Raw genomic sequence first — 24,143 nt, forward strand, 5'->3', positions numbered from 1 at the left:
GCAATTCCTATATATATATATATATATATATATATATATATATATATATATATATATACTGAGATCATGTGACACTTAGATTGAACACAGGTGGACTCTATTTAACTAATTATGTGACTTCTGAAGGTAATTGGTTTTATCAGATCTTATTTAGGGGCTTCATAGCAAAGGGAGTGAATACATATGCACGTACCACTTTTCCATTTTTAATTTTTTAGAATTTTTTGAAACAAATAATTTTTTTCATTTCACTTCGACCAATTTGGACTATTTTGTGTATGTCCATTACATGAAATCCAAATAAAAATCTATTTAAATTACAGGTTGTAATGGAACAAAATAGGAAGAACACCAAGGGGGATGAATACTTTTTCAAGGCACTGTATATCATAGAACCATTCTCTTACTGCCAAATGTTTTATTATAAACTGGGTGGTTCGAACCCTGAATGATGATTGGCTGAAAGCCGTGTTATGTCAGACCGCATACCACAGGTATGACAAAACATTTGTTTTTACTGCTCTAATTACGTTGGTAACCAGTTTATAATAGCAATAAGGCACCTCGGCGGTTTGTGGTATATGGCCAATATACCACGGCTAAGGGCTGTACCCAGGTACTCCGCGTTGCGTTGTGGATAAGAACAGCTCTTAGCTGTGATATATTGTCCAAATACCACAGCCCCTCGGGCCTTATTGTTTAATTATGACCATCGGTACATGGTTATATGGTCATTTTGCCAGCCCTACCCATCACAGTGGTCTGAAACTCCTCGTTTGCAAGCCACATCAGGCAACTCATATTATGCTGGTTTGTGGAGTGATATGTAATTCCTATTGGAATCCAGCCAGAGTTAGAATATCCAAAAATTTGAACTTTTAATCACCCGCAACCTACGTTTATAAGGACTTCCAAGGTCGGGACAATGTATAATTGAGACTATCTAAACAGGTGTAACCACCTCTGTACTGGGTGTGATAATTCCAATTACCAAAAAATGGGATTAGTTTGGTTTTGTATGGTATTTATCTTTGTGCAGCATAAGATCCATCAATGAATCAATGTGCATGCAAAAACACATTCCAAATCAAATCAAATCAAATTGTATTCGTCACATACACATGGTTAGCAGGTGTTAATGCGAGTGTAGCGAAATGCTTGTGCTTCTAGTTCCGACCACGCAGTAATATCTAACAAGTAATATAACCTAACAATTTCACAACAACTACCTTATACACACAAATGTAAAGGAATGAATACGAATATGTACATAAAAATATATAAATGAGTGATGGCCGAACGGCATAGGCAAGATGTAATAGATGGTATGGAGTACAGTATATACATATGAGATGAGTATTGTAGGGTATGAAAACATATAAAGCAGCATTGTTTAAGGTGGCTAGTGATACATTACATCAGGATGGCAAGATGCAGTAGATGGTATAGAGTACAGTATATACATATGAGATGAGTATTGTAGGGTATGAAAACATATAAAGCAGCATTGTTTAAGGTGGCTAGTGATACATTACATCAGGATGGCAAGATGCAGTAGATGGTATAGAGTACAGTATATACATATGAGATGAGTATTGTAGGGTATGAAAACATATAAAGCAGCATTGTTTAAGGTGGCTAGTGATACATTACATCAGGATGGCAAGATGCAGTACATTGACATTTACATTTTAGTCATTTAACAGACGCTCTTATCCAGAGCGACTTACAGTTTTTGAATGCATACATTTCATACTTTATTTTTTTTTTTCTCCGTACTGGTAGATGGTATAGAGTACAGTATATACATATGAGATGAGTAATGTAGGTTATGAAAACATATAAAGTGGCATTGTCTAAAGTGGCTAGTGATACATCTAATTACATCAAGATGCAGTAGATGGTATGGCGTACAGTATATACATATGAGATGAATAATGTAGGTTATGTAAACATTATCTAATATAAATAATATAAAGTGGCAAGTGATAAATTGATTACATCAATTTTCCCATTATTAAAGTGGCTTGAGTTGAGTCAGTATGTTGGCAGCAGCCACTCAATGTTAGTGATGGCTGTTTAACAGTCTAATGGGCTTGAGATAGAAGCTGTTTTTCTGTCTCTCGGTTCCAGCTTTGATGCACCTGTACTGACCTTGCCTTCTGGATGTTAGCGGGGTGAACAGGCAGTGGCTCGGGTGGTTGCTGTCCTTGATGATCTTTTTGGCCTTCCTGTGACATCGGGTGGTGTAGGTGTCCTGGAGGACAGGTAGTTTGCACCCGGTGATGGGTTGTGCAGACCTCACTACCCTCTGGAGAGCCTTCCGGTTATGGGCGGAGCAGCTGCCGTACCAGGCGGTGATACAGCCCGACAGGATGCTCTCGATTGTGCATCTGTAAAAGTTTGTGAGTGTTTTTGGTGACAAGCCAAATTTCTTCAGCCTCCTGAGGTTGAAGAGGCGCTGCTGCGCCTTCTTCACCACGCTGTCTGTGTGGGTGGACCATTTCAGTTTGTCCGTGATGTGTACGCCGAGGAACTTAAAACTCTCCACCCTCTCCACTACTGTCCCGTCGATGTGGATAGGGGGGTGCTCCCTCTGCTGTTTCCTGAAGTCCACGATCATCTCCTTTGTTTTGTTGACGTTGAGTGCGAGGTTATTTTCCTGACACCACACTCTGAGGGCCCTCACCTCCTCCCTGTAGGCCGTCTCGTCGTTGTTGGTAATCAAGCCTACCACTGTAGTGTCGTCTGCAAACTTGATGATTGAGTTGGATGCGTGCATGGCCACGCAGTCGTGGGTGAACAGGGAGTACAGAAGAGGGCTGAGAACGCACCCTTGTGGGCCCCAGTGTTGAGGATCAGCGGGGTGGAGATGTTGTTACCTACCCTCACCACCTGGGGGCGGCCCGTCAAGAAGTCCAGGACCCAGTTGCACAGGGCGAGGTCGAGACCCAGGGTCTCGAGCTTAATGACGAGTTTGGAGGGTACTATGGTGTTAAATGCTGAGCTGTAATCGTTGAACAGCATTCTTACATAGGTATTCCTCTTGTCCAGATGGGTTAGGGCAGTGTGCAGTGTGATGGCGATTGCGTCATCTGTGGACCTATTGGGTCGGTAAGCAAATTGGAGTGGGTCTAGGGTGTCAGGTACCGTGGAGGTGATATGGTCCTTGACTAGTCTCTCAAAGCACTTCATGATGACAGAAGTGAGTGCTACTGGGTGATAGTCATTTAGCTCAGTTATCTTAGCTTTCTTGGGAACAGGAACAATGGTGGCCCTCTTGAAACATGTGGGGACAGCAGACTAAGGATTATATGCGTCGCGGAAGTTAGAATAACAGTGGTCTAGGGTTTTGCTACCCCTGGTAGCACCAGACTGTAACGTTCCTCCACGACTGTAACGTTCCTCCCGACATTCTAAAAATGAACTTATGATGGGAAATATGTTTAATGATGTGCATGTTTTTTTTAGAGTGTGTAATGATTGTACGTTTATACTCAAAATATTGGGTACAAAAATGTACCATTATACAAAATTATCCGTACATGTACCCTAAAAAGTACTGAACAAGTACCATGTTAGATTATAGGTATGTGTACCTCTGAAAGTACATCATGTGAATTCTGAATTCTGTACCCCCAGGTACAATACTGTTCCCTAACCGAACCATGTTCTCTGAGAGTGTATAGGTGTGTGTGTGTGTGTGTGTGTGTGTGTGTGTGTGTGTGTGTGTGTGTGTGTGTGTGTGTGTGTGTGTGTGTGTGTGTGTGTGTGTGTGTGTGTGTGTGTGTGTGTGTGTGTGTGTGTGTGTGTGTGTGTCACTTCTGTCAGTGGGGCTTAACTGCCTTGTGAAGGACCAGTTTAGTTTCAGGATTTGCTTTCTGTCTAGTCAAGGGTCTGAGATGGAGTGGCGGAGGAATGAGAGCAATTACTGCTGTAGTCAAGGCAATTACACGGTCATCATGGCCCAGGAGAAGACAGGCTTCAGTTGAACAGAGGGAAGATATTTCATAACTTTTCTTCTCATATTAGTGAGAGGGACCCTGGAGTAGGTTTGAGTAGAAAGCGCTTAGGAACACGGAACATGGAACACAGAACACAGTTCATCAGATTCCACATTCCATTGACTCCATGTCGGTAAAATATGTCACATTCCTTATATAACAGGATGTCATGTTTTCTATTTTATTATTAAATGTTCTTCTACCTTTTTCCAATTACATTCTGGAATTCAATTAGCTACTCAGATAATTGTATTCCTATTCCATGACCAAACCAATGCCGTCCCATCATAAGATTTAAATGAACTCTGATTGATTCTGTTCTGCCCAACTCGTGATGACAGAAACTCCTCTTTCAGAATGGGCCTTTAGACGGTAATGGCAGAGTAGCAATATGGCCTAATGGTTAGGTAACTGAATTAAAACTAGAGCGTTTCTGGCTCAAAGAATTAGGTGTGGTACTTACTTACTCTATAGAATCCCAAGAGCTGGGTACTTGAACCAGATTGGTCCTGTGAATAACCATTTCCATTAGTGGAAAATGGAAATGCGATGCCAAAGAAAGCCTTTGTATAGAAAACATTTATACAGCATTTATCTAGTATGCTATAGATCAGAAATTCCTCCTATTTTTTGTCTTGTCTGCTTCGTGGAACTAAATGAGCCATAGTAGTTTCAGTTCTGAGCATATTTTATGTCTCTTCCACTGTGCTTCGATGGGAAAGGAGAGGAAATGTGTACAGAAAGATGACTGGAGTCACATGGCTTTCCTGTGATATTCATCAGAGGCTTAATATGTTCTAACTGTAAAGTTGTGTTTTGTCTTGATTTTGTGTCTTTTATCTATGAACTAAAGTTCCTGATAGGTGCAGCTGAATAGGCACCCATGAGTCTATTCTCTCGGACTTAGATGCTGGCCCTCTCCTGTAATGTGACTCCAGCAACAATGTGGGGGGACACCTGAGGGTAGGAGCCCTCCTCTTTTGTCCCAGAAGATGTTCTCCAGGAACCGCTTCAATGGACAACACAGAACAGGTGTCGCCACCAAAGTGGACACCAAGGAGAAGGTTCGCAAAAAGAGGGCCCCCAACCCCAGGGTAGCTCTTGTCATCCGAGAGAAGATCCACCGCCTGCTCCAAGGATCAGGACAGGAAGTACCCACCCCAGACCGTAACAATGCTGGGATCGAGGAGGAGGGGGGAGGAGAGGTGCAGGAGAAGAGAAAGGAAGGCACATATATTTTTGCGAGGTGTGGGCCCAGAGAGGAAGCTTGCTCCTCAAGGGTCCCCAACGGTAAGGCACATCGAGGGGTGTCAGGGGCATCCTGTGTTGGGGAGGTGGAGCTGAACAGAGAGGGCTGTGTCAGGATCCCTTGCACTCTGCAGCACAACAGTAGCAGCTGCCAATCTCCAAGGAAGCAGAAATGGATAATCCCAGAAGGGATCAGGACTGTCCCGGAACAGAGACGAACACCCAAACACCAGAAATGGATAATCCCGGCAGGGATTCGAACAATCCCAGAATGCAGAAGAGAAGCGCAACACCATAACCGGATTGGTCCAAACATGAACGGTTCTGGGTTTGGTGCAGTGGCAGGAGCAGAAGGAGGTAAGGCTGAATTCACTAGGACACGTGCAGAACCAAAAAGGCCTGTTTCTATGGGCGACTATGTGGATTACAGAACTCGGCACGATACTCTGCTGGAGGAGGACGAGGAAGAAGACCAGGAGGAGGAGGAATATGAGGAAGAAGAGTCTAGCGCCATCATCGAGCACATCCTAAAGGAGCTAAGAGGGATCAACAAGATCCAGGAGGAGATCTCAGACCTGCGGGACTACCTTACGTCTGTCCGTGGCTCTGTAGAGGAGGTATCTTCCTGTGTGGATGCTGTGCTCCTGGAGATAGAGGGCATTCGCTCGGGAAACAAGGCCAGTGGCAGTCCAGGGGGTGGGGCTTGGTCTGGGGCAGCACTGGGCAGCGACGGGTCACTCTTAAACCCTCGCCAGAGGCCTGTCAGCGCTTATGGCAGTTTGGGCAGGCAGATGGAGCCTTCAGATTCCAATGTCTGCCGACCGTCCATCTTCAGTGAACGCCACAGCATACACGGAATGCCAGTTGAGTTCCACTTGCCAACGTTAGAAGAAACGTCTACCACAGTCTCGCCAGGCACAGAGTCAGTTGAGCTTGAGGGTCAGGAACAGGAACAGGAGGAAGTTGAGACGGAGGATACATCGGAACACAGCTCAGACATCCCAGAACCCACCATCATCAGGAAACTGAGCTTTGGCTACCTGGAGCAGCAGGACGGCCAGGACTTCCCCAGCACCAGCTCCCTGTCCTCAGAACACAGCCCCAATTCAGAGTCTGAGAGGCCCTTGTCAAGACACGGCACAGGGCATGGTGGGGCTAGTAGTAGTAGTAGTAGGGGTGCTGGGGTAGAGGGCTTGGGCGGTGCTGGTCCACAGCATGGTGGGTCTGGGGAGACTAGGTGGCATGAAGAAAGCTCTTACTCCAGACAGGGGAGCCTGGAAGAGCAAGGGGGAGAGGGGCCTGCCTGCTTGGAGGGGACAGGGAGCCGGTACAGGGGCTCAGGGGGGTACAGTACCGGTACACTGGGCCTGTCCTCCACAGGAAGCTCGGACCGCCTCTCCCTCCAGTCTGGACTACACTACAACCCCGCCAGAACCTCCAGCCATGAAGAGTGGCGCGCCCATAGACGGAAGCCAAAACCACAACCTGGTACTCAATTTCCGACCGATGTCCACACAGAGAGCCTCCACCTGGGGTACGAGTGTGCTGCTGATTACTCATATCACCAGAGCTCTGGTTACCACTCAGTGGAAGGACATACTGATGAGGTGGAAGGGTACAGTCACGCAGATCCCCCCACAGATCTCAGCTACACAACTGACTGCAAAGTTGATAGTTTCCAGGAGACTTATTCTGGCTATGAATGTGGCATGACTGAAGAGTCTACAGATGGAACTTGTACCTGGACTGAGAGCTCATTACTGAGCCCCAGCATTGGGGCTGAAACAGACATTCCATCGGTCAGAGGGGATAAAACAGGCATTTCATTGGTCAGAGGGAGAGAGGAAAGAGTTATTCCAGACCTGGACGGCCGCCTCCCTCGCCCTAACAGCGCAGAGATCCAAAACATGGGTTTTAATGTGAAGCGGATCGGCCAAGCTGTGCTGGACTTCAGTTCTGCCCTGCGGGATGCGCTACGCAAGCTGGAAGAATCCGGAACTGCCCAGAGTCCTGGAGTCGATAGTGAGGTGGAACTACCCACAAGCCTCTTTGATGAGCCTCAAATGGACTTACCCCATGCAGATATGTCTCAAACGTCCCAAGAGGATGGGGTGAACCCAGGGGCCACGGATGACACAGAGGGACAGATTCAGACCAGTGTTTTCTCCTCTGCTCCCTCAGAACCCTCCCCCAGTGAACCCCTGCCAGAAGAGATCAGTGACGGCCACCCACAGGACCATGATGACCCTTGCGAAACTTCTCCCCTACCCTACCCTGGACACAATGTTTACCACCCAGGCCTAGACCTTTCCTCAGCTGGTCCAGAGCCTACCTTCTCCCCACCCCATATAGAATCAGAGGAAAAGGGAGCGTCTCCTTTGCCCCAGGGCCCAACAGACGCCCCCACTCTCAACACCTCGCTATCGCAATGCACCACTGCAGAGTCCCTTTCGCTTTCCTTCTCGGCTGAGGAGCCGGCACCGCAGGAGAAGCGGGAAGACGAACCCCCACCGCTGTCGCCTCCGCAGCCCAACACAGAAGCAGATGTCCCAGATACCCCTGCAGCCCCTGAGGGAGAAGCAGCGGGAGAGGCAGAACCAAAGGAGCACCCCCTGGAGATGAGCCAGAGGGAGGTGCGGAGGCTGAAGTGCCTGAGGACCTTCCAGCAGATCCTGCGGGAGAAGAGGGAGACGCGGCACCAGCTCACCAGCATGACCATGTCCATGTTCGAGGAGGAGGACCTCATCCCAGGTAGCTATCACTTACCAGACATCCGTCCATCGTACTGTTACTCATCTAGCACTATCTGGAACAAGAGCACATGTTCATCATCTGGTTATTTATTTATTAAAATGGGCTTTTTCGTTTTTCTCTGTCACACGTCTACAATATTAATTTTGTTCTGTCTCCGTGCTGTAAGTTTTTGCATGAGCACAAACTTCTACCATCTTTTTCTTTTGTCTTCTGATTCCTCATCGTCCTTCGCTTATCTTTTTTTGTCTCCTCAGGCCTCAGCATGAGTTAGAGAGTCTGTATGTTTTCTGTTTGAGTTTAGTTCATTTTTTCTTCTTGTATTAAAAAAGCTCTGTCATTTTGTGTTTCTCATCTCGTTGAAGAATCTAGAGCTGTTTCTGGATTTTTTTCCTGGGCCATACCATTGTTATATTGTTTTCTGAGAAATCGACACTTCCAAAGAAACCTCAGATCTTTTTCGGACTACCTTTTATGATCAAAGCCCTTATTCTCTTTCATCTCAGGGGTACAATAACAATCCCTTATATACTATATCTCCCCTATAGACTTCTTCATCAGTGGAGACGCAATAGGTTTTATAAAGGCTTTTACTTTGTTCAGCGCCAGAACAATTCTTCTACAGTATAAGTTTGTCTCATAATTAAAGCGGCAATCAGGAGTAAAAACAATAACAAAGTTACTCCCTGCCCCTTGTTTCGGTAAAAAGCTGAGGAATGGGTCTGGATAAATGTAACCTCTCTCAAATTCATAGACAGAGCTATGGATGTATGATATCACAGTTATAGTTTTAATAATGTTTTGTGGTTATATAGTTTTTTTGTCTACATTTACTTTGTTTACAAACATCGAATGAATACAAGCTTATATTTTGGATTTTGATGGGGTTCATGAGGCATTATACGTTATATTGTTCAAGAATATATGGGTACATATCATGAATTTATTAGGCAACTGCTGATTGCCCCTTCCATTGACTTCCATGTCACCTATTTCACATACATGCTGTATTATATTTGATTGGGGGTGTATAAAATTGACATTTTCTTTACATATACAGTGAGGGAAAAAAGTATTTGATCCCCTGCTGATTTTGTATGTTTGCCCACTGACAAAGAAATTATCAGTATATAATTTTAATGGTAGGTTTATTTGAACAGTGAGAGACAGAATAACAACAACAAAAATCCTGAAAAACGCATGTCAAAAATGTTATAAATTGATTTGCATTTTAATGAGGGAAATAAGTATTTGACCCCCTCTCAATCAGAAAGATTTCTGGCTCCCAGGTGTCTTTTATACAGGTAACGAGCTGAGATTAGGAGCACACTCTTAAAGGGAGTGCTCCTAATCTCAGCTTGTTACCTGTATAAAAGACACCTGTCCACAGAAGCAATCAATCAATCAGATTCCAAACTCTCCACCATGGCCAAGACCAAAGAGCTCTCCAAGGATGTCAGGGACAAGATTGTAGACCTACACAAGGGTGGAATGGGCTACAAGACCATCGCCAAGCAGCTTGGTGAGAAGGTGACAACAGTTGGTGCGATTATTTGCAAATGGAAGAAACACAAAAGAACTGTCAATCTCCCTCGGCCTGGGGCTCCATGCAAGATCTCACCTCGTGGAGTTGCAATGATCATGAGAACGGTGAGGAATCAGCCCAGAACTACACGGGAGGATCTTGTCAATGATCTCAAGGCAGCTGGGACCATAGTCACCAAGAAAACAATTGGTAACACACTACGCCGTGAAGGACTGAAATCCTGCAGCTCCCCCGCAAGGTCCCCCTGCTCAAGAAAGCACATATACATGCCCGTCTGAAGTTTGCCAATGAACATCTGAATGATTCAGAGGACAACTGGGTGAAAGTGTTGTGCTCAGATGAGACCAAAATGGAGCTCTTTGGCATCAACTCAACTCGCCGTGTTTGGAGGACGAGGAATGCTGCCTATGACCCCAAGAACACCATCCTCACTGTCAAACATGGAGGTGGAAACATTATGCTTTGGCGGTGTTTTTCTGCTAAGGGGACAGGACAACTTCACCGCATCAAAGGGACGATGGACGGGGCCATGTACCGTCAAATCTTGGGTGAGAACCTCCTTCCCTTAGCCAGGGCATTGAAAATGGGTCGTGGATGGGTATTCCAGCATGACAATGACCCAAAACACACGGCCAAGGCAACAAAGGAGTGGTTCAAGAAGAAGCACATTAAGGTCCTGGAGTGGCCTAGCCAGTCTCCAGACCTTAATCCCATAGAAAATCTGTGGACGGAGCTGAAGGTTCAAGTTGCCAAACGTCAGCCTCGAAACCTTAATGACTTGGAGAAGATCTGCAAAGAGGAGTGGGACAAAATCCCTCCTGAGATGTGTGCAAACCTGGTGGCCAACTACAAGAAACGTCTGACCTCTGTGATTGCCAACAAGGGTTTTGCCACCAAGTACTAAGTCATGTTTTGCAGAGGGGTCAAATACGTATTTCCCTCATTAAAATGCAAATAATTTTATAACGTTTTTGACATGCGTTTTTCTGGATTTTGTTGTTGTTATTCTGTCTCTCACTGTTCAAATAAACCTACCATTAAAATGATAGTCTGATCATTTCTTTGTCAGTGGGCAAACGTACAAAATCAGCAGGGGATCAAATACTTTTTTCCCTCACTGTATGGACTGAAATCACATAGAATGGCCGATGAATGGTATATGATATAGAATTGTCTCTTTGCTGATCCTGTAGTTATACTGCCCATTTGGAGCAATGCATCATCACCTGCCATTCTAGGAGCAGTGTGGCCATTTACTGGATTAAAAACATGAATTATCTCCTCTGAAAGTAGGGCTGATATTAAAGACGAAGAGGAAGGATTAGGAGTTATTTTCATAATGAATTATGCATGTTGATGAAACATTCATGACCTCAATCCCTGTCTGTCCCTGTGAGTCTGGCTCACTGTGGGCCTCTTTTACCATCACCCCCCAGCATCACTATTGTACCATCACCCTCCCAGCATCACTACTGTACCATCACCCTCCCAGCATCACTACTGTACCATCACCCTCCCAGCATCATTACTGTACCATAACCCTCCCAGCATCATTACTGTACCATAACCCTCCCAGCATCATTACTGTACCATCACTCTCCCAGCATCACTACTGTAGCATCACCCTCCCAGCATCACTACTGTACCATCACCACCCAGCATCATTACTGTACCATCACCCTCCCAGCATCACTGCTGTACCATCACCCTCCCAGCATCAATTCTGTACCATCACCCTCCCAGCATCACTACTGTAGCATCACCCTCCCAGCATCACTACTGTACCATCACCCTCCCAGCATCACTACTGTACCATCACCCTCCCAGCATCACTACTGTACCATCACCCTCCCAGCATCACTACTGTACCATCACCCTCCCAGCATCACTACTGCAGCATCACCCTCCGGGGCATCACTACTGTAGCATCACCCTCCCAGCATCACTACTGTAGCATCACCCTCCCAGCATCAGTACTGTAGCATCACCCTCCCAGCATCACTACTGTAGCATCACCCTCCCAGCATCACTACTGTAGCATCACCCTCCCAGCATCACTACTGTAGCATCACCCTCCCAGCATCACTACTGTAGCATCACCCTCCCAGCATCACTACTGTAGCATCACCCTCCCAGCATCACTACTGTAGCATCACCCTCCCAGCATCACTACTGTAGCATCACCCTCCTAGCATCACTACTGTAGCATCACCCTCCCAGCATCACTACTGTAGCATCACCCTCCCAGCATCACTACTGTAGCATCACCCTCCCAGCATCACTACTGTAGCATCACCCTCCTAGCATCACTACTGTAGCATCACCCTCCCAGCATCACTACTGTAGCATCACTACTGTAGCATCACCCTCCCAGCATCACTACTGTAGCATCACCCTCCCAGCATCACTACTGTAGCATCACCCTCCTAGCATCACTACTGTAGCATCACCCTCCCAGCATCACTACTGTAGCATCACCCTCCCAGCATCACTACTGTACCATCACCCTCCCAGCATCACTACTGTAGCATCACCCTCCCAGCATCACTACTGTAGCATCACCCTCCCAGCATCACTACTGTACCATCACCCTCCCAGCATCACTACTGTAGCATCACCCTCCCAGCATCACTACTGTAGCATCACCCTCCCAGCATCACTACTGTAGCATCACCCTCCCAGCATCACTACTGTAGCATCACCCTCCCAGCATCACTACTGTAGCATCACCCTCCCAGCATCACTACTGTAGCATCACCCTCCCAGCATCACTACTGTACCATCACCCTCCCAGCATCACTACTGTACCATCACCCTCCCAGCATCACTACTGTAGCATCACCCTCCCAGCATCACTACTGTAGCATCACCCTCCCAGCATCACTACTGTAGCATTTACTGCATATTGATCAGCTGGAAGGAGTTGTTCTATTTACTTTAACTGCTTAGTTGATGACTGCCTCTCTCTTTCTCTCTCTCTCTTTCTCTCTCTGCCTCTCTGCCTCTCTCTGTCTCGCTTCTCTCTCTCTTCTCTCTCTGTCTCTCTGCCTCTGTTTTGTCTCTCTGCCTCTCTCTCTTTGTCTCTCTGTCTCTCTGCCTCTCTCTCTTTGTCTCTCTGTCTCTCTCCTCTCTTTGTCTCTCTCTCTCTCTGTCTCTCTCTCTGTCCTCTCTCTCTCTCGCTTTGTCTCTCTCTTTGTCTCTCTCTCCTCTCTTTCAGATGGAAGTCAAGATGATCAGGTCCCTTTTTTTCCGTTTTATAGTCTATTTTTTCTCATGTGAATGTCTTTATACGCATGCCCTCATAACTGGTGTTTTTGTTTTGAAGTTGACTAATCTTGTTCATGAGTGTCTACCTTTTTATGCTACTATGTTACATGGCAACATCAAGTAGTATTACTTAAATTGCTTCCTTCATTTGGTTTGTCTCTTGGTGGTGATGATCTTGCCGATCCAGGCTTGTTTTCCTTGTTAACCCTATCAGTCCCGAGACCCCAGCAAAAATCTACTTTTCATTTGTCTGACTTTCATTTATCATTTTATTTAGCCTCACAATTAAGTGTTTTACCATTTTATTTCCAGGACAACCAGGGCTACAAGTAAAACACAACAATATTTGATATATATACAGTTGCATTCATGAGTTTTATTGACCAAAATGTATAAATAAAAATGCATTTATATGAATGCTGTAAGTACAGAAATGGTTTGCTCACTGGGAAATGAATATCCAACAAGTCAGTGACAACTGTGTGGAGTATGCAGTTTGTGACAGCACCTAGATGTGAGCGTATTACAGTATTATAGACACTATGACCTGGGATTTCCTATGATCTATGTAGAGGAACTCCTTACAGTATTATAGATACTATGTCATGGGTTTTCCTTTGAGCTTCTATGTAGAGGAACTCCTTACAGTATTATAGACACTATGACCTGGGATTTACTATGGTCTATGTAGAAGAACCCCTTACAGTATTATAGACACTATGTCCTGGGGTTTCCTATGATCTATATAGAAGAACCCCTTACAGTATTATAGATACTATGTCATGGGTTTTCCTATGAGCTTCTATGTAGAAGAACTCCTTACAGTATTATAGACACTATGTCCTGGGGTTTCCTATGAGCTTCTATGTAGAAGAACCCCTTACAGTATTATAGATACTATGTCATGGGTTTTCCTATGAGCTTCTATGTAGAAGAACTCCTTACAGTATTATAGACACTATGTCCTGGGGTTTCCTATGAGCTTCTATGTAGAGGAACTCCTTACCTTCTAATGACACTTGTGTAGCTTGTGAGGATATTTTTTTGTTTTGTTTTACATGTGCGTGTTTGTGATAGTCATCTTTTCATAGATAGCTTTGAATAGTTTTGTAGCTCAAACCATTTGGACTCTACAGACATTCTTGTAATGTAAACCTGCACGGGCCCCTTCGGGATCCGCCGTCGCTCAGCTCAGCTCAGAAGTCAAACACACAATGTTTGAAAGTGGTTAGAAGGCGACAAAAAAGATGTGTCGGCGTTACGGGCGGGACGACTCATTGGGTTAAAGGGAACGTTAAAGCACAGGATATATAGGTAGTATCTCAGGGATTTCACTTTAACAGTAGTGCATTTCAAAGCTTTGCTGTAAATGCGGTAGTTTTAATAGTTATGCGGTGTCAGAGCCATGTAGGAAATTCAGTTGGAAGACATTTATCACAGTGGGCCATAGCTGAATAGGCCATTATTGACCGCATGTTGAACATACAGTACAAACACCCTTCAGTAGAAAGTGGAGGGACATTAATTAATATGGCATGGACAGTATTGATGATGAAAGTGGAGGGACATCATGGACAGTATTGATGATGAAAGTGGAGGGACATCATGGACAGTATTGATGATGAAAGTGGAGGGACATCATGGACAGTATTGATGATGAAAGTGGAGGGACATCATGGACAGTATTGATGATGAAAGTGGAGGGACATCATGGACAGTATTGATGATGAAAGTGGAGGGACATCATGGACAGTATTGATGATGAAAGTGGAGGGACATCATGGACAGTATTGATGATGAAAGTGGAGGGACATCATGGACAGTATTGATGATGAAAGTGGAGGGACATCATGGACAGTATTGATGATGAAAGTGGAGGGACATCATGGACAGTATTGATGATGAAAGTGGAGGGACATCATGGACAGTATTGATGATGAAAGTGGAGGGACATCATAGACAGTATTGATGATGAAAGTGGAGGGACATCATGGACAGTATTGATGATGAAAGTGGAGGGACATCATGGACAGTATTGATGATGAAAGTGGAGGGACATCATGGACATTATTGATGATGAAAGTGGAGGGACATCATGGACATTATTGATGATGAAAGTGGAGGGACATCATGGACAGTATTGATGATCGATTGTTTGTTGACAGGGTCCACAAAAAGTGTATTTGAGAAGGAAAGATTTGTGGGTTACATTTGTGGGTGTCTGTGTGTGCGTGGGTGGGTGGGTGGGTGAGTGCATGTGTGGGTGGTGGGTGGGTGAGTGAGTGCATGTGTGAGTGGGTGGGTGAGCGCATGTGTGGGTGGGTGGGTGTTTGCATGTGTGGGTGGGTGAGTGAGTGCATGTGTGGGTGGGTGGGTGAGCGCATGTGTGGGTGGGTGGGTGGGTGTGTGCATGTGTGGGTGAGTGGGTGGGTGGGTGAGTGGGTGGGTGCGGGTATCAGTACCCTGTTCTATGCCGCTTCATGTGCAGTTTGTGATGCTCCCTCATCCAACCTTCAGTGTGTTTGTTTGTTGTGTTTGTTTGTGATGCTCCCTCATCCAACCTTCAGTGTGTTTGTTTGTTTGTTGTGTGTTGTGATGCTCCCTCATCCAACCTTCAGTGTGTTTGTTTGTTTGTTTGTGATGCTCCCTCATCCAACCTTCAGTGTGTTTGTTTGTTTGTTTGTGATGCTCCCTCATCTAACCTTCAGTGTGTTTGTTTGTTTGTTTGTGATGCTCCCTCATCCAACTTTCAGTGTGTTTGTTTGTTTGTTTGTTTGTGATGCTCCCTCATCCAACCTTCAGTGTGTTTGTTTGTTTGTTTGTGATGCTCCCTCATCCAACCTTCAGTGTGTTTGTTTGTTTGTTTGTGATGCTCCCTCATCCAACCTTCAGTGTGTTTGTTTGTTTGTGATGCTCCCTCATCCAACCTTCAGTGTGTTTGTTTGTTTGTGATGCTCCCTCATCCAACCTTCAGTGTGTTTGTTTGTTTGTTTGTGATGCTCCCTCATCTAACCTTCAGTGTGTTTGTTTGTTTGTTTGTGATGCTCCCTCATCCAACCTTCAGTGTGTTTGTTTGTTTGTTTGTGATGCTCCCTCATCCAACCTTCAGTGTGTTTGTTTGTTTGTTTGTTTGTGATGCTCCCTCATCTAACCTTCAGTGTGTTTGTTTGTTTGTTTGTTTGTGATGCTCCCTCATCCAACCTTCAGTGTGTTTGTTTGTTTGTTTGTGATGCTCCCTCATCCAACCTTCAGTGTGTTTGTTTGTTTGTTTGTGATGCTCCCTCATCCAACTTTCAGTGTGTTTGTTTGTTTGTTTGTGATGCTCCCTCATCCAACCTTCAGTGTGTTTGTTTGTTTGTTTGTTTGTGATGCTCCCTCATCCAACTTTCAGTGTGTTTGTTTGTTTGTTTGTGATGCTCCCTCATCCAACCTTCAGTGTGTTTGTTTGTTTGTGATGCTCCCTCATCTAACCTTCAGTGTGTTTGTTTGTTTGTGATGCTCCCTCATCCAACCTTCAGTGTGTTTGTTTGTTTGTTTGTGATGCTCCCTCATCTAACCTTCAGTGTGTTTGTTTGTTTGTGATGCTCCCTCATCCAACCTTCAGTGTGTTTGTTTGTTTGTGATGCTCCCTCATCCAACCTTCAGTGTGTTTTTGCCGATGGAAATCCTCTCTGGCATGCTTCAGTGAAACTCAACCAACCCAGTCCCTCTTTCTCTATCTCTGATTCTGCTTTGATATTATGTCATATTATGTGTACATGTTCTATTATCTTAACTTCTATGAGAACTGTCAGTCTCAGTGGCTAAACGTCTGGCCTTTGACCTCTATTACAGGGCCGAGATGGAGACCCCAGCCAGCACCCGTGGGCCAAGCCTGGGTCAGTGACAATGCCTGTGTGTGTGTGTGTGTGTGTGTGCGTGCGTGCGTGCGTGCGTGCGTGCCTGTCTGTCTGTCTGTCTGTCTGTCTGTCTGTCTGTCTGTCTGTCTGTCTGTCTGTCTGTCTGTCTGTCTGTCTGTCTGTCTGTCTGTCTGTCTGTCTGTCTGTCTGTCTGTCTGTCTGTCTGTCTGTCTGTCTGTCTGTCTGTCTGTCTGTCTGTCTGTCTGTCTGTCTGTCTGTCTGTCTGTCTGTCTGTCTGTCTGTCTGTCTGTCTGTCTGTCTGTCTGTCTGTCTGTCTGTCTGTCTGTCTGTCTGTCTGTCTGTCTGTCTGTCTGTCTGCCTGCCTGCCTGTACATATTCAAGTGGACTGGAGTCCAGCCACCAGCAATGATGATCTAATAGATGTGGTATTTTGTTGTATCTTGTTTTGAACTGTGTGTGTGTTTAGTGGCGCCACGCCCTTTGGGATCGACAGCATGCCTGACCTCCGCAAGAGACGGCCTATCCCCCTGGTCAGCGAGCTGGTGAGTTTCTCTGACCTCTTGACCTTTGACTCCTGAACTCACAGTACCTCAGGCAGACGGCAATATGAATAGGACCACTATAAAGTCAAATGAAAATACTGTTGCAGAAATATAAAGAACTACAAGGCCTGTGTACAGTAGTGCAGCCTGTTCAAGGTGCTGGTTACGGCAGGGTATTGTATTTGTACACATTATCCTGCACGTTGCAGATTAAAAACTTGGTTCAAGGTCGTTCTGTTTCCAAATGTGGTGTATTTACGTGTCCCTAAAGAAAATCCATTGACGTTTCTCTCCTCCTCAAGTCTCTCAGAGCAGAGCGAAGTCTGACTGTGTTTGAAGTGTTGGATGTGGGAGAGCTACTCTCTGAGGAACACCAGTCTTCTTGTGATGCTCTAACCTTGATTATTTCTTGTTCTTTCTCCTCCTGCCCTGTCACTGTCTTCCCTCAGGCAATGGTAAGTGTCTGACAGTGAGCTCAACACAGCCTCACACACACACACACACACACACACACACACACACACACACACACACACACACACACACACACACACACACACACACACACACACACGCTGACAACAGCAAGTCGACAGCATCCACGTTGTGACTAACAGTTTCACTCCGAGGTCAACACTAAAGTCCATAGAGAGACTACTGTAGGCCTACTATGTGGTTTTATTGACTGTTTGCTACGTCACTCCACCAGGTCCTTACTGACCTGCTTTCCCTTGTCGAAACAGGAGAAAACAAATCCATCTACTTCCCAACAAATGACACGACACACATTATAACCCTGTCCATTTCTTTTCCCACACACATCGGCTTTCATACCCTGTAGCACACAGTGACTAAACAAAAAAACACCTGCTGCAAGAGTGGCGTTTTTTTTTTGGTTTGTTTATCTTGTTTTTCTCCTCAGAGCATTTGAGAGCATTTTTGCCATTTAGCGGGGAACGGCTAACGGCATTGATTAGCTTGTCTAGCAGAGAGCAGGTCCTCCAGACACACAGACGGACAGACATACAGAGAGGTTCTTAGTATGTGTATGTGGTTGTGAGACAGTCCACTGTGGAGGAGAGAGGGAATTAGACACACAAGGACATGTCAGAGCACCGCTGAGCACACATGATCTGTCCTTAGACAACTATAGTCTGAGTCACATACACAACAGGTTCTAACCTGGCCCATTGAAACCTTTAGCCTGAAATCCAGAACCTGTGTCATGCAAAGGAGTGGAACGATAATTCAAACTGGTAGCCAGGCTAAGAAACTTTATCCCCTGTTCACACATATATTATATGTCTGAGTGTGAACTAAACCACAGTTATTGTATTTGTAGATAATAAACCTCTCTTCTGTCCTCAATCTTCTCTCTCTCTGTCTCTCTCTCTCTCTCTGTCTCTCTGTCTCTCGCTCTCTCTCACTCTCTGTCTCTCTCTCTCTGTCTCTCTCTTTTTGTCTCTCTATCTCGCGATCTCTCTCTGAATCTCTCTCTGTCTGTCACTCTCTCTGTCTCTGTCTCTCTCTCTCTCTCTCTCTCTCTCTCTCTCTCAGTCCATGTTGCAGGCCAGGAAGGCAGGGCTCTCTATGGCTACAAAGACGTCCCAGAAGGACCAGGAGCTGGTGAGAGGACACACCGTTCACCACTTGTTAATCTATTCAGTCTGACCTTTCCTTGGTCATTTTGTGTAGAACGCTGGTCTGTGTGAGGTGTGAGTTTATAAATAGCTTAATGTGGCTTTCCCTGGTACAGTACTCTCCCTCTTTCCTTCTTTCTTTCTTTCTTTCTTTCTTTCTTTCTTTCTTTCTTTCTTTCTTTCTTTCTTTCTTTCTTTCTTTCTTTCTTTCTTTCTTTCGCTCTCCCTACCTCGCTACCTTTTTCCCTTATCCCTCTCTCCCTCTTCCCCTCTCCCTGCCTCTTCTTCTCCCTCTTCCCCTATCCCTACCTCCTCCTTCCTCTCCCTACCTCTCTCTCGTATCCCTCTCTCCCTTATACCTCTCTCCCTCCCCCCTACCTATCCCCCTTATCCCTCTCTCCCTCTCCTCCTACCTATACCCTTTATCCCTCTCTCCCTCTCCCCCTTATCCCTCTCTCCCTTATCCCTCTCTCCCTTATCCCTCTCCTCCTACCTATCCCCCTTATCCCTCTCTCCCTCTCCTCCTACCTATACCCTTTATCCCTCTCTCCCTCTCCCCCTTATCCCTCTCTCCCTTATCCCTCTCTCCCTCTCCTCCTACCTATCCCCCTTATCCCTCTCCCTTATCCTTCTCACCCTCTCCCTCTACCCCTCTCCCTACCGCTCTCCCTCCACCTCTCCCTCTCTCTCTCCCTCTCTCTCCCTCCCCCTCTTCCTCTCCCCCTCTCCGTGCCTCGCTCCCTCTCCCTACCTATCTCCCTGACCCCATATCCCTGTCACATTCTGAGAAGAAATGATGGCTGATGGTGACTCATATCTTTTGTAACGTTCCAGTTCTAACCAAACAAACAAACAAACATAAGGTTGAGGTCCCCTGTGAGTGTTCATACCTCAGCCTACGGTTCTGTGTGCACCTCAACTCTGCTCTGCACTACCCACTGCACCTGACTAAACATGGTCTGTTACTCTCTCTCTTTCTCTCCCTATCTCTTCCCCTCCCTTTCAATCTTGATATTTTTTCTGTTCTTCTCTACCTCTTACCCCCTCTCTCCCCCTTCCTATCTATCTTTCTCTCTGCCCCTCTACCTCTCTTACCCCCTCTCTCCCCTTTCCTATCTATTATTCTCTCTGTCCCTCTACCTCTCTCACCCCCTCTCTCCCTCTTCCTATCTATCTTTATTTCTGTCCCTCTACCTCTCTCTTCCCCCCTCTCTCCCCCTTCCTATCTATCTTTCTCTCTGTCCCTCTATCTCTCTCTTCACCCCTCTCTCCCCCTTCCTATCTATCTTTCTCTCTGTCCCTCTATCTCTCTCTTCCCCCCTCTCTCCCCCTTTCTCTCTGTCCCTCTATCTCTCTCTTCCCTCCCTCTCCCCCTCTCTCTTCTCCTACAGAAGAACCACGTGTATAAGAAAACCCTGCAGGCTCTGATCTACCCCATCTCCTGCACAACGCCCCATGCCTTCCAGGTGTGGACGGCCTCCACACCCACCTACTGCTATGAGTGTGAGGGGCTGCTGTGGGGCATCGCCCGCCAGGGCATGAGGTGTGCTGAGTGTGGGGTCAAAGTTCACGAGAAGTGCCAGGAGCTGCTCAACGCTGACTGTCTGCAGAGTGAGTAGAGGAGAAGACAAGGGGTAGTACATTGGGAGGAAAGAAGGGGTTGAAATGCTGAGGACGTTAAATTGTATTTTTTTGTTGTGTAACTCGCAACGTGCATGCCCCTCCCACTTGAAGATCTGTCTTTTTCAGATATCTATTTCCTGTGTTTGAGGGGTGTCACATAAATCTCTCTGGATTGATTGTTAAATCTCTCTGGATTGATTGTTAAATCTCTCTGGATTGATTGTTAAATTTATCTGGATTGATTGTTAAATCTCTCTGGTTGATTGTTAAATCTCTCTGGATTGATTGTTAAATCTTTCTGGATTGATTGTTAAATCTCTCTGGCTTGATTGTTAAATCTCTCTGGCTTGATTGTTAAATCTCTCTGGATTGATTGTTAAATCTCTCTGGATTGATTGCTTTCATTTTACTCCTGCGACTCTTTCATACTCTTGCTTGCGCCCGTCGTTTTTTCCCCCGTTAACGTTACGACTGCAGAAATATTTGTAATGACCTGTCAAACACACCCTGGTGATAGCTGTAATGGGCTCAATGGAACACGTTGTCTTTCCGTTGAATCCATAAGAACGCTGAAGCTCTGTCTGGGATTTAACACACCGTCTCAACACTTACATCACAAGAAAGACAAGAAATATAACTTTATTTTGATGGGTGTTCATTTTTTGTGCAATTTTTTAAAGTTTCGAGTTTAATACAGTTGAAAAGTTTACAAATGTGATGCACTGAAATGAAAACTGTAAATGTAAAATGTAAAACAACTTCTGAAAATGAACACTGGGATTATAGTGATATTATGTCTGATCTCTCAAACAAATTAAAGTCTGTTTAGACGGGCGTAACCTAGAGCCGTGCGTGTTGATTTTTAATCTGAGGGTATCCTGCTACTTGTTGAATTATGCAACAGAACATGACAACAACAGTAATTAATGAAGCAGTCTAGACAGAGCAGGTGAGTGCAGGTAGGGTAGACAGAGCAGGTGAGTGCAGGTAGGGTAGACAGAGCAGGTGAGGGCAGGTAGGGTAGACAGAGCAGGTGAGGGCAGGTAGGGTAGACAGAGCAGGTGAGGGCAGGTAGGGTAGACAGAGCAGGTGAGGGCAGGTAAGGTAGACAGAGCAGGTGAGGGCAGGTAGGGTAGACAGAGCAGGTGATGGCAGGTAGGGTAGACAGAGCAGGTGAGGGCAGGTAGGGTAGACAGAGCAGGTGAGGGCAGGTAGGGTAGACAGAGCAGGTGAGGGCAGGTAGGGTAGACAGAGCAGGTGAGGGCAGGTAGGGTAGACAGAGCAGGTGAGGGCAGGTAAGGTAGACAGAGAAGGTGAGGGCAGGTAGGGTAGACAGAGCAGGTGAGGGCAGGTAGGGTAGACAGAGCAGGTGAGGGCAGGTAGGGTGACAGAGCAGGTGAAGGCAGGTAGGGTAGACAGAGCAGGTGAGGGCAGGTAGGGTAGACAGAGCAGGTGAGGGCAGGTAGGGTAGACAGAGCAGGTGAGGGCAGGTAGGGTTGACAGAGCAGGTGAGGGCAGGTAGGGTAGACAGAGCAGGTGAGGGCAGGTAGGGTAGACAGAGCAGGTGAGTGCAGGTAGGGTAAACAGAGCAGGTGAGGGCAGGTAGGGTAAACAGAGCAGGGAGGGCAGGTAGGGTAGACAGGGCAGGTAGGGTAGACAGAGTAGGTGAGGGCAGGTAGGGTACACAGAGCAGGTGAGGGCAGGTAGGGTAGACAGAGCAGGTGATGGCAGGTAGGGTAGACAGAGCAGGTGAGGGCAGGTAGGGTAGACAGAGCAGGTGAGGGCAGGTAGGGTAGACAGAGCAGGTGAGGGCAGGTAGGGTAGACAGAGCAGGTGAGGGCAGGTAGGGTAGACAGAGCAGGTGAGGGCAGGTAAGGTAGACAGAGAAGGTGAGGGCAGGTAGGGTAGACAGAGCAGGTGAGGGCAGGTAGGGTAGACAGAGCAGGTGAGGGCAGGTAGGGTGACAGAGCAGGTGAAGGCAGGTAGGGTAGACAGAGCAGGTGAGGGCAGGTAGGGTAGACAGAGCAGGTGAGGGCAGGTAGGGTAGACAGAGCAGGTGAGGGCAGGTAGGGTTGACAGAGCAGGTGAGGGCAGGTAGGGTAGACAGAGCAGGTGAGGGCAGGTAGGGTGGACAGAGCAGGTGAGGGCAGGTAGGGTAGACAGAGCAGGTGAGGGCAGGTAGGGTAGACAGAGCAGGTGAGGGCAGGTAGGGAAGACAGAGCAGGTGAGGGCAGGTAGAGTAAACAGACCGGGTGAGGGCAGGTAGGGTAGACAGAGCAGGTGAGTGCAGGTAGGGTAAACAGAGCAGGTGAGGGCAGGTAGGGTAAACAGAGCAGGGAGGGCAGGTAGGGTAGACAGGGCAGGTAGGGTAGACAGAGTAGGTGAGGGCAGGTAGGGTACACAGAGCAGGTGAGGGCAGGTAGGGTAGACAGAGCAGGTGAGTGCAGGTAGGGTACACAGAGCAGGTGAGGGCAGGTAGGGTACACAGAGCAGGTGAGGGCAGGTAGGGTGACAGAGCAGGTGAGGGCAGGTAGGGTAGACAGAGCAGGTGAGTGCAGGTAGGGTAAACGGAGCAGGTGAGGGCAGGTAGGGTAGACAGAGCAGGTGAGGGCAGGTAGGGTAGACAGGGTAGGTAGGGTACACAGAGCAGGTGAGGGCAGGTAGGGTAGACAGAGCAGGTGAGGGCAGGTAGGGTAGACAGAGCAGGTGAGGGCAGGTAGGGTAGACAGAGCAGGTGAGTGCAGGTAGGGTAAACAGAGCAGGTGAGGGCAGGTAGGGTAGACAGAGCAGGTGAGGGCAGGTAGGGTAGACAGAGCAGGTGAGGGCAGGTAGGGTAGACAGAGCAGGTGAGGGCAGGTAGGGTAGACAGAGCAGGTGAGGGCAGCCTTGTTCCACCCCTATATGTTAATGTATTAATATATGCAAATACACCTGGTGAATTTATGCAGAAGAGGCAAATGAGCACTTTTCTTTATTTTAACACAAAATATTTCTAAAATACTGTATACAATAAGAATATGTACATATGAGTGCATTCTATGAAGAAAAATAAAAAGTGACGTTTGACAACCATGAATTATTGGTCGTGCCAGTAAAATGTTTTAAGTGCTGATAGATTAGAAAAATTCTATACGTTTGAAGTATCTTCATCCATTGTAAATCGCTTTGGATAAAAGCGTCTGCTAAATGGCATAGATTATTATTATTATTATGATGACGATTATTGTTATTATTATTTTCATTATTATTATTATTAGTAGCATTATTATTAGCAGTATTATTAGTAATATCAGTATTATTATTAGTATTATTATTAGTATTATTATCACTATTATTAGTAGTAGTATTATCATTTTTATTATACTAATAATAATTATTAGTATTATTAGTAGTATTACTATTATCATTATTATTAGTGGTAGTCATATTATTATCATTATTATTAGTAGTAGTATTATTAGTATTATCAGTATTATTAGTAGTAGTAGTAGCATTATTGTTATTAGTAGCAGTAGTAGTAGTAGTAGTGGTATTATTATTATTATCATTATTATTATTATTATTATTATTATCATTATTATTAGTACTATTAGTAGTATTAGTAGTATCAATATTATTATTCGTAGTATTAGTAGTATCAATATTATTATTCGTAGTATTAT

General features: G+C 45.9%; 1 protein-coding gene across 1 annotated transcript in view; it reads left to right on the top strand.

Annotated features, from left to right (window-relative positions):
* Positions 1-18,780: 18,780 nt before the first annotated feature.
* The window catches only part of LOC106570851 (protein unc-13 homolog B), a 79,296-nt gene continuing 73,933 nt past the window's right edge, over positions 18,781-24,143 (top strand). The window contains exons 1-2 of the mRNA XM_045695361.2: positions 18,781-18,844; positions 20,250-20,469. Of these exons, the coding sequence (XP_045551317.2) occupies positions 18,809-18,844; positions 20,250-20,469 (256 nt within the window). The 5' untranslated portion in view covers positions 18,781-18,808. The remainder of the gene's footprint in view (positions 18,845-20,249; positions 20,470-24,143) is intronic.

The sequence above is a fragment of the Salmo salar genome, chromosome 15 (assembly GCF_965601325.2).
Source record: "Salmo salar chromosome 15, fSalSal1, whole genome shotgun sequence".
NCBI lineage: Eukaryota > Metazoa > Chordata > Actinopteri > Salmoniformes > Salmonidae > Salmo > Salmo salar.